The following is an 11,433-nucleotide window of genomic DNA, read 5'->3' as shown; positions in this document are numbered from 1 at the left end:
ACAGGAATTTTCTTGAAAATTATCACAAATACAAATATATATAATTTTATTTATTTTTCAAGCTCGCGCTGTTTTTACGTATGCTTGTATCAAAGTTATTCAAAGAAGACTTTAAATTTGAATATGGTTTGATAATAAAAAATTTGTATCACTATATAAGTTAGGCGGTGAATTTATCGTTTCTGTGCCAAAAATTTTCAAGTGCGTTTCGCAGGTAACTAGAATAAGTGACGCTCCGTGTACGTGTTGAGGTCTACCTGTTCAATCCTAAAAGGACCAAGAAGCTTTTGGAGCGCACTAGAAAAATTCTTATATTTACCACATTATCTCTTCGTTCATCATCGCTTAATTAGAATATTTATCATCAGAAAATAGAAAAAGCTAGCTTAGAAAAAATCCGAATAAAAATGTTAAAAAATTATATTTCTCGTCCCTCTTAATTACAATATCGTAAATTTCATAAAAAATAATTGAGATACGTGAAGAAAGGAATAGAATAACGTAGAGACGCAGTATCGAATAAGAGCTATATAATTACCGAATGGAAAAAGAATCGAGTTACGTTTTCGAGAAGGTTCGAGAGGAGCGTGACATCGCATGTGAGGCGAAGCGTTGGACGGCTGGCGCCGGAATGATAGCCTCCGAGCGTTGCCGGCGCGGCGCCACCGTGTCCGGCGTTGCGATGGGCGTCGTTAAGCGGGAAATGGAAGAGATCCGATTGGTGGAATAGGTGCATTTTGATTGGCGATGGTGAACGGAGGCTCGTCCGGTTTGCTGGCGTTGGCCGTTGCGCGTGGTGCGCGCGTAGAGTTGGCCGCACCCACCATGGGGGCACCGCGCCCATCCTGGGCACGGGTCGACCCCGTGGGACCCGCTGGCGCGCCGCTCACGCCGGCCCTGACACATTCGACAAGCGGCGCCGTAACGGGAAGCAACGCGCGGCTGGGGACCTCGAAGGACCTCTCTCCCGGTCACGAGACGCCTAGACGCCTCGTGCCTCGTGCCTCGTGCGACCACTTGGAGCACCACCACCATTATACTCACCACGCACTACCATTCTGCTCTCCATATTCCCTCTACCGCACTACTGCAAATCTTCGTGTCTCTCCATCAACATCGCTCCATCAATCTCCGATCGGTTTCGACTAGTGCGATCGCTCTGTGTGTGTGACTGTGATAACGGACAACCATCTCATCATCATCATCATCTTCCCTCCGCTCCGAGGATCGTGCGACCATCTTCCAAATGTGTCCGAGACTCCGAGCTCTCCGCCCGGGCCAGTTTCAAATTTGACAGTCGATCGGAGCGCCATCGGTGAAACTCGGCCACGTGCCACAATCGAGACTAACTCTCTCTCTCCCTCTCCCTCTGTATAGCGTTTCGTATCTTCCTTGAGACTCCGTGCATGTGAGAATCGTGGCGAAAGTGACAGATTTCTTGGGGTGATTAATGTTCGTATTCGAGAAGGACTTTTGCGGTAGCGGATCGAAGTTGGCGGATTGGTCGCTTTGACTGATAACGCTGATAAAAGCGACGGATCGGTGGGTTTGCTCGTAAGAGCGGAGGAGAGTTTTCGCGAAGGGTGGCCAATAGAAGGAGGAAGCCTGTTGCCCCAGGAGAGTCCTTACGGCCTCACCACGCGGTCCGACGAGTGGAGCGTCCTGTCCAGCTCCACTATCGTGGGAGCTGGGGGGTCGCCATGGCCGCTGGGCTTGGGGGCCGGTGGTGGTACCGGCGCCAATACCGGCGCCGGAAGTCCGGTAGACCTCGAAGGTCACTGGGGACGGAAGCTCTATGGAGCGAGTGTACCACCACCCCCACCTCCTCATCATCACCCGAGGGCACCTTTGGTCTTCGCACCCCAAGATATGAGGCAGATACTCAAAGAGGAGCCCGTCCCACGTGCCTGGCCACAACCTGCCATTGCTGACAACGGAACGTAAGTACCAATGACGTCTCTTATCGTTGACATGCAACCATTCCATCTTCTATATTCCTTGTATTCGATTGAAAATTCCCCCTCCCCCACATGCTTGATTGTCGTCCTCCGCCTTCATGGAAACGGGGAAGATTTGGTACGAGCATAATGGTAGAACGCAGTATTACATTCTGTAGTATCTGTAGCGCACTATATACTGTATATATATATAGAAAGAAATAAGGTTTTAGAAAAGATTTTATAAAAGTCTTGAGAGAAGATAATAATAAAGTAACAAGGCAGAAAATTATATATGAAAATCGAGAATACTAATATTACTTGGAGTTTTTAACTCTTGCAATTTTAACAATATGGATGAGACGTAGTTGGAACATGATCGAGGTTTCAGAACGATAAAAGGTGCTTTATCGTTGACTCGCTTAAAGGATTTGCATGACGTGCGAACTAGGGAAGTACAGATATAGATTGTAGCGCATACACGGTGGATAAGGAGGATTCTCGGAGGTAAACCACGCGCTTTAAGCCGTCCTCCTCGTTAATCCAATAGCGTGGATACCTCGAATAATCTCACCCAGTAGCAATTCACAACGTTAGCGAAGCATGGTAGAGGAAAGAGAGCTAACGGACGCGAATGGAGCGAAATTACCGCGTGAAAAAGATTAAATGTCAGCCTGAACGATGCGGGAGAATATACTATCGTTGCGGTTAAACGCCAACGGTACATCATTCGTTGAATCGTCGATGAGACAAGTTTACCCCGTCGTCGTTTAATCTTCGTACAGCGAGACGCCGGAAATTAAATATCACGGCGGTAGAAAAAATTGGAGAATTTGTCAGAAGCCGGTGTAATTTTATTCCCAATAGAAAAAACGTTCGGATGCTCGGGCGGATAGCGTCTTCCCGAGCTATTAAGAAGCAACTTGTTCAGCTGAAAACGCGCAGCACGTCGAGAGAGAATTCGCTTTGAGAAAAGTTTCGTTGAGCCCTGAAGAGCGCTTGTAACGTGGTCGCTTCTTCGCGTGAAACTGTTTTAAAACTCCCGAGAAGCGGACATAAACTCTGGCGCTTTTTAAAAACCCCTAAAAAAAGTTAGCCGTCTAATGAAGCACTAAAGCAGCATGCTCGTAGGAAGGGGGAGGGGGTGTCGTGCGCGCGGAGAATGGAAAGCGATGACTGCACTCTCGCATTTGGCCCGTCTCGAAGCAAACTGTAGAATTATATGGGAAAGCGTTTTACACTTTTGTCTATATATACCTATATATATATATACATATATGATAATATTAAAACGCGAAAAATCCTTGTATTTCATAGGATAGCAAAGCGAATGTTTTAAACCTGCAATAGAGGTTCGAAATAACGCGTAGGAGTAGGAAATTACATTCGGATATATAACAAATTGCTCATTATCTCGGGCTACATTATGAATCATGCTGGGCGCGCGAGCGTAAATAGACTACGCTTCTGTTTCCGCTAACTCGTAATAACTAACGCTCGCCGGTGGTACGCATTAACTGCGGATTTATTGTAATTCTCTGCGATTGCTTTATCCGCGAATTCGTATCTGTACACCCCACGTGCTGTGCTATATTACAGGAAAATTTCGTCTATAATACACGATGTGCAAATAGCATTGGTCGTTCCAGTTCAATAAAATATGTACATGTGTATATATATTATATATAAATATATATATATATATATATATATACGCGTGTGTCATACCTAAACAATTGGCAAAGTTTATTATTGCGCTGGATCTTTCATGCCATAATTCGAGGTTCTGAGCGGTCGGTTTGTTTCTCGATTTGCTCTGTATGCAGGGAGAGTGCGAGCGATGCGTCTTTATCGATCAATCGGGTGCCCTGCAAATCAGTTGAAATAGTCGATTTAGACGAAGCGGAAGAAAGATTGGGCGCTTTCAAATGGCCGCAGGCTCGATTTCCAGCTGTATCGGATATGGCGTTTGCCGTGCGCGATTTGGTGTTATCTCTCACGGAAAGTGTTGCTGGCAAATTGTACGTACGGTTAGCGCGAATGGCTTTGGTAATTATCACCTCCACCTCGGTGCCACACAGTCAAATGACACACGCTCCCGAGTACACCGGATTATACGCAAGTATATCCCAGCATCGATTATTTGCCGAAAACGCCAGATAATACGCGTCACGCTCCGAATTACCGGGAAATTTTCATTTTGCCCGCAAAATCCGTTCTGCAATAACAATAACTGTCCCCTATCTGCTCCCTATACTTCACAATATCAGCAATAACACTTTTGCTTCGGAAACAAACGTGTTTCGTAATTTCAGCAAGCACAAAATATCTAACCACCAGTATTTATCGTTGTGAGAATGCCAGTAAAAGTTTTGACAATTACGATTCTTCCACTTTTTATTCAGTCTTTTATAATTCGATGCATACAAGTATAGGGATTCGCGCGTTTTCGAGTGTGATTTTGTATTTTCCACGTACGTGCGGGCTATATAGTCGCGCAGAGTGCGTTGGAAGTATGAAATGACGCGAAAAATAGCCGCTTAATAGAGGAATATTGGCTGAAAGTACTCTCTGTCCGGGTGATTATAATTATTCCTGGCTGCTAAATTGGCCTTTCTGGACACCGTGCGAGCGCTCCACACTACGCCACATCTCTTTAAACCCCAACACCACTGAATTGCAGGATACCCTATATACTCGACGCACAGCGCTATTCGAGCCGCTAAAAATTTAACCGAGGAGGCAAATTGGCCAGATTTTCAACTTTCCGTTGATAAGATTGAAGCTGTGCGGTTAACGCGGGTTCTACCTACTAAAGTAATATATACTTTAATCCAACAAAATGATTATTAATGAAATTTTACATTGATTAAGAGGAGAGGGGGCAAGGACTAGATATTCGACGCGTTTCCGCAACGGAAAGCAAGTTTGAGGGAAGCAAATTTGAGGAGAGTGAAGCGAGGAAGCTGTAGGGATGATTTCTGGGGAAAATTGGAGGCTCGTTGCAATATTGTAACGGCGTAGAAGCAAGCGGTCGAATACGGCTACGCAGTGTTGTATAGGAATTGGTGCATGGCAAACGGGGCAAAATAATCGGACGTCGAGAGTTATGGGGCGCGAACCGGCGGCCGGTTAATCAGCCACCGATAATTATCGACACGAGCAGTACATCACTCCCCCTCCCTCCCGCGCAGCCAACCCCCTCATTGCCCGGCCCCGCTCTATCCATATAGCCATCCACCAGAGTCCCACGTCCCTCGAAACTGTCGCTTATCCTATTCTATTCCTCCTATCCTACTATTCCTCTCTCGTTGTCTCGTTGTTTCAAGCGTTGTTGCCAGAGCAGTACAGGTACCAGTGTGCACCGCCAGCGGCCTTGTCCCATCGTCCGCCGCCGTGACAAACGCACCGCCGATACCATCATTTATTTCGCAAATGTGCTGCAAAACTGCCGCTATTCATTTTCGGAGCAGCCGATTCAGTTTTCCGCTCCGAGTGTCCTGCACCCAGACTCGCATTCACCCCCTCCCCACATGTGCATCTATATATATATATAGCTTTTTCGCCGAGTCTACTCTTCATCATACGATTTTCGCCTGTCCAATTCAACTGCTTTCTTTTTACATTGAAAATCCCTTTTACACCACTTTTAACGCTACTCCGACCAATCATTTTCATCGATCATTAATACGACTTTTTAAGCAGTGTTAATATAATAATCCTGCAAGTATTTACATTCTGCTTAACCATGGCATTGGACTTTTATTATCGGAATATATCATACATTTGTCACGTAGTATATAAGCGTGAAATATTATCGTGCATATAGATAGTACTCATAAAACTGCGTTAACTGCGTACTTTTAATCATTCGAACGACAACGCGCACGCGGTTACGCGGAACGTACAGTTCGAAAATTCTGTAAATTATTATGATGACAAGACGCGTTAGATGTAGCGTGTAAAGCGAGCAGTGGGAGTGCATGAGTGTATATATCCACTATTTGATAATGTGCCAACGCTAGCATCATTTATTTCACAAACGTGTCGTGTAACTGTCGCTATCCATTTCCGAGTCAGCCGATTGAGTTTTCCGCTTCGAGAGTTGACCCAGGTACCCGCGACGGTTTTATCGTTACCGCCATTCCACGATAATCTGATTTCTCAGTGGAGATTTTCAAACGTTTCCTATATTACGCTCAGTGTCCTCCCTTCTCCTGCGCCAGATAGCACGGTTAATTGAAATATTACAACACAATGCAGCAAAATAAATAAATATATATATGTGTGTGGCATACGAAATAAAATGTATGATAATCGAAGCGTCGGCCACCGAAGACAATCGCGGCAACGAATCAGGATAAACAGTGATGGACATGTAGAGGTCAGACTGAAAATCGAGTGATATGGACTAATCAGTCGAAGGCTGAACGCCAAAGACGATAAACACGACATTCTTCTTTAAGATTCGTTCTCAAAATAATAAATTTTCTTGGAAAATATTGTCATTTTACTCTTCCAAACCTATAGAGTATTCTATAATGATTAGGAAAGCGTATATATCGACGACCAATGTTGTATACGATTGATGCAGAGGAATTTTAGGGAATTTGCTGTTTGGGCTGTCAGAGAACTTTGGCCTGACTTTGTACCCCATGAACAATATTTAACTTTGTTGCAGCAGGAAGTTGGTAGGAAAAGCAACTTCGTTACGATTCTCGGTACGCGGAACTTTGATGTTAGCGTTGCGGAAGGGAGAGAGGGGTTAGGTGGGGACGGCAAGTTTTCGAATAGGCAAAAGAAGGTGGACGTTGCTGCTGAAGTCCGATCGAGATAGAGTGATGTTTTACGGATGAATCCTGTGTTTGTGGCACAGCGCGCGCAGAATCGAGCTCGACTGAACTGAAGTGAGAAAGAGGAAGATAAGAGTAGGGGCAGGAGGAGGAGGAGGAGGAGGAGGAGGAAGAAGAAGAAGAAGAAGAAGAGGAAGAAGAAGAAGAAGAGGGGAGGGACTTTTGTACCATTACTCAAAGATGGCATTGGAGTCCGGCGGCCTAATCTCGGCACATGAGACCTTAATGGGATTTTAAGGCGTCGAGGCCACCTGCGCGCTTCCCCAGCATCCACGGCCGACCTCGTTTGTCTTTCCTCCTCTCCACCTCGACCATTCTTATTGCATTCAAGGACGAGTCGGGTGGGCATACTCTTCGCCTACCCTATACCGTTCCAACGGCTAGCCGTACTTAATCTCACCATTTAGCATCAAACCTACCATCCACAGCCAACTTATGCTTTGTCCACGACGAATCATTAGAATCTTTCATTCGTGCTCTTTGCATAAGACCAATAATCTATCTCATTTTTTCCGTATTTATCATATACTGCGATAATTGTGCACCGTACGACCACATGCTTGGTATTTCTACTTTAACCTGATATGTGTTTCTCTCTGATTACAGGGTTGGCGTTGGCAGGGCACACTTTGAGAAGCAGCCACCGAGTAATTTAAGGAAAAGCAATTTTTTCCATTTTGTAATCGCTCTCTACGATAGACATGGTCAACCTATCGAAATCGAGAGAACGTCCTTCATGGGTTTCGTCGAGAAGGATCAAGTGAGAATCTTTTATATCAAATTTTAATAGAATTAAAAAATTTTTACACGAATCAATTTTTATTCAATGGAATATCGTATCGGTCTGCATCGAAGGAAAATCTTTTTTTACGGGATATTGGTACAGCGTTTGGTAATCGGAGGGAATAAAAAGAAAGTAAAAATTAACGTGGTGTCGAGTGGCAAGTTCGGGCTCTCATTGGTCCCTCGACGTTTTCGGCTATCCAGAGTCCCGGAGGACATTCGGGGAAAAAGGAGAGAGTAAAGGGCTCTTTATAAAACACACACACATACGCACACACACACCTATACAAAATCAGGGAACATCGCGCGAGTTCGCTTATCTCAATAATTGCCGTTTCCATCGGTTCTATGTCAAATATTAAACGGTTCTGGTTGTTGCACGAATACATATCGATGGACTCGATTCGGCTACGGGTTTTCCAGCAATTAACCGGACAGGTGAAAATCCATTGGCCAGCCGAGAAACGAAGGCGAACGGAACGTGGAGAAGCGTCGGTGAGGAAGGTCACGCGAGGCGAACTGCCCTAAATAATTAAGGCCACCCCTCCTGTCTACGTCTGCTTTTTATCATACAAGTATCATTCGTTAATTCATTTTAAAGCTGAACATTTTTCACTTTTGATTATCGTTGATGGAAAGATATTTTCCATCAACCAAAAATATGAAAAAAGTTACATCATTTTTTACTAGCAGAATTATTATTTCGCGTCCCCGAAAGAATACTGTGGAACGGGACGCGATTATCAGCACGTTTATCGTTATAGAGCTCCACTTTCTATTGGTCAATTAGTACAGCTGTTTAAGGAAACTCTATATAGCATCCACTTGATGCAGCGCGAGCGCTACACTTGCGCAAGAGAAATCGCTTCATGTATAGGTATATAAGCTACAAACAAACTGTTGGATTACAGTATATGAAGCGTACATTGCATGCTACATGCACATGACAAATAAAATATTCCTCTCGAGGCAATTATTCGAAAAGACTCTTAAACTCGTTCTTTTCGCGACACTTGCTCTCCTAGTATGGAATAGCAGCAGCTAATTAGAATGAACTTATGTAGCTGGGCGTAATTGGTATACAACATAGTATAAAGTGATTTTGATAATATATCTACTCGAAGGTAATGCATGAAAATGTAAGTGGCAAGAGTAGTGCATTACGTGTTTCTATGCTGTCAGACTTGTATATATATGTGTGTGTGTGTGTATATATGCAGCTACACATTGTGATGGGCATTGATATGTACGTGTCGACAAGTGGTAAATGGTTACGCGGGTCGAGGTAGCAAATCGACACTCGATCGATCGAACGGTACGATCGAAAGTATATGGATGCAGGATGGAAATCTGCAAGTACGGTATATATACCTATCGGTGGAGAACGATCCTTAAGGTCCGTGCGCATATAAATTATCGGAACGTAATCCCGTCCGTAACCTCTGGAATTCCTGCTTCGCCCTCCAGTTCAGTCGCTATATCGACGTTGTACTGTCGGAAATCTCTCCCTCTCTTCCACCGTCCAACCAGCCTACGCCCCAGTGTAACGAGGTACATCCCCTAATAAATCTATCCGCCATAAATCGCAGACTAATTCGACCGGTAGAGTGGACTGAGTGGAGCAGCACGGTCGTCAAAGAGGGATGAGTACCAATCGAAGAATTGTCCTTTGGTTATATATACATAACTCATCGCGAGAATCATCGGCTCGTATTGCCAATCGATCCTTATCAACTCTAGTACCTATTACATGCAAAGAAAATAAAATTTACTTTCTTAGGATTTGCATGGTTCGATCTTGCACAGTGTTTTTATTCTAAATTTAAATTAAGCACGGTACCAATGCTACCGAGGTTTGCCTTGTTCATCCTCGAAATTGGTCAACTCGGTCCAACCTCAAGTGTAGGTGCATAATTCACGTGACCGGACATTCGCATCGCGTGGCTTCCCTATTAATTAGGGTCATGCACCGCGGATATACATCAGCCTCGCGCCGAGTACCGTCCGTACCCCTGTGCATGCCACCTTGTCTCGACCCGAGGTCAGACATTTACATACTTTCGGGAGATTCAATTATTTTAACTGGACACGCGTTGGTCGGTGTTAAAGCGCTAAAAAGTTTACTTAACACGCTTCAACTTTCACATACATCATTCTAATCGAGCATATCGGAGAGTATTTACGTTCCACAGTGCACTTTTTACAAATTTTTACCTTTTAACCGCAATTTCATAATTTCCTCCAATTGATGACTCTTTGCCTTTTTTAGCCAAAACTATTGGCTATAAAACCGAGAGTTCATTTGAACTCTCAATTCTTGATTGGATTGTATATACTCTCCTCTGCTTTTATTCATTCGGCGCACAATCGACTTTTTCTTCTCGTTTAATTAAAAAGTGTATATAGCAAACGGATAAGAAATCGGCTAGACCACGCATATACCTGATTAATTTCGCTCGTGCGCCACTGAATTTCGAGATTAATAGCTCTAGTGATCCAGGGAGTACTAATGGTTAGGACGATGAAAAACTTTCAATCACGGCTTTTATCATCTTTCTTCATTTCGCGTATTATTAAACAAAAAATAATTCTTCCTTATAATTCCTTCGTAAGAATTGAAATACTTGGATAACCATTGTCATCTAATTTTTTCTATATATACGTAAATAATATACACATAGAAGCAGTAGAATTAAAAAAAGCAATATCTTCAATAAATATAATAAATTGTAGTACCTATGTAAATATGTCCAAGATGTTTCTTGAAATAACTGCATATATAGTGTCTGACTTTTTATTATTTGACTTTAGTACTCAGTATTTTATATTTCGTTTAATTTAATATATTAAATACACTGATCGAGATTATAGCGAGGAGGAAATGACATTTAACGTGAACAGTAAAAGTTATTAAATTAAAAGAGTGAAAAATTAGTGTTTAAAGATTTCATTAAACGTGCATGAGAGTAAACCTATAATCAAATAATTCGAATCCTACACGCCGCAGTTATAAAAAAATGTTTGTAGATAATGCTCGCACAGACGTTTCATTAAGATAATGAAGCATCTGAAATCTGATCGGGCACATCGCTGCAGTTTATTGTGAAAGTGGCCAAAAGGTATAGGAGTGCAAGCGGGGGTTGGCTCGCGTTTTTCTTTAGGGTTTGATATTTGTGAATGCATTACCGCGGATGGCATATGGTGTGCCATGCACGCATGACTCGTCGACGGGGTCGGTCGAATGATAATTATGCATCGCATGCCACGCAATGCGTAATGGCGCGGCTCTTACAGGCGCATCAAGAAATTAATAATTAGCGTGAGGTGGGGCACACAGTACCAAGTGTTACGTCACGATGCACTTAATTAAAATGGAGAAACCTATTAGATTCGTGGGGTTGTATCGTAAGACACATTATCCTTGTTAACATATACATGCACATATATATATACTTATTAATAAAATATGTCTCAATAAACTTACGCTTATGTTATGTTTCAGGAGTCGGAGGGACCGAAAACGAATAATGGTATCCAATACAGTCTGCATCTGTTATATTCCAATGGTGAGTAAGAGAATGTTTTTCAAATTAGATGTCTCTCTCTCTCTCTCTCTCTCTCTCTCTATAACTATTCCAGTAATAGACAATTAGAAACCATATGCTAGACAGCAAAACTGGTTTTCTGCAGTAGATACGAACGCATCTAATGTATGTATGTCGATAGCAATTATTGTTGCGTTGACTATTTGAATTTTTTAAAAGCTCATAATTTCGTTGATATAAAAAAGTGTGTTGTAGTATGGAAGGGGGTGTTGTAGTCTGATGAGATAAGAACGAAGTAATGACGTAAGAAAAAGT

General features: G+C 43.1%; 1 protein-coding gene across 8 annotated transcripts in view; it reads left to right on the top strand.

The window, feature by feature from the left end:
* The first annotated feature begins 810 nt into the window (after positions 1–810).
* Positions 811–11,433, top strand: part of kn (EBF transcription factor knot) — a 72,633-nt gene continuing 62,010 nt past the window's right edge. For all 8 annotated transcript variants that reach the window (XR_010824188.1, XR_010824185.1, XR_010824186.1 and 5 more), the window contains exons 1-3: positions 811–1,940; positions 7,397–7,550; positions 11,076–11,139. Coding sequence is in view for 4 of the 8 variants with exons in the window: in XM_066742704.1 (XP_066598801.1) it covers positions 1,870–1,940; positions 7,397–7,550; positions 11,076–11,139 (289 nt within the window). In the remaining 4 variants the exon portion in view is untranslated. The remainder of the gene's footprint in view (positions 1,941–7,396; positions 7,551–11,075; positions 11,140–11,433) is intronic.

This window comes from Prorops nasuta, unplaced genomic scaffold, assembly GCF_024137725.1.
Source record: "Prorops nasuta isolate Cenicafe-Biocafe unplaced genomic scaffold, Cenicafe_Pnas_1.2 PNAS00030, whole genome shotgun sequence".
NCBI lineage: Eukaryota > Metazoa > Arthropoda > Insecta > Hymenoptera > Bethylidae > Prorops > Prorops nasuta.
This window is presented reverse-complemented; position numbering and strand designations above follow the sequence as displayed.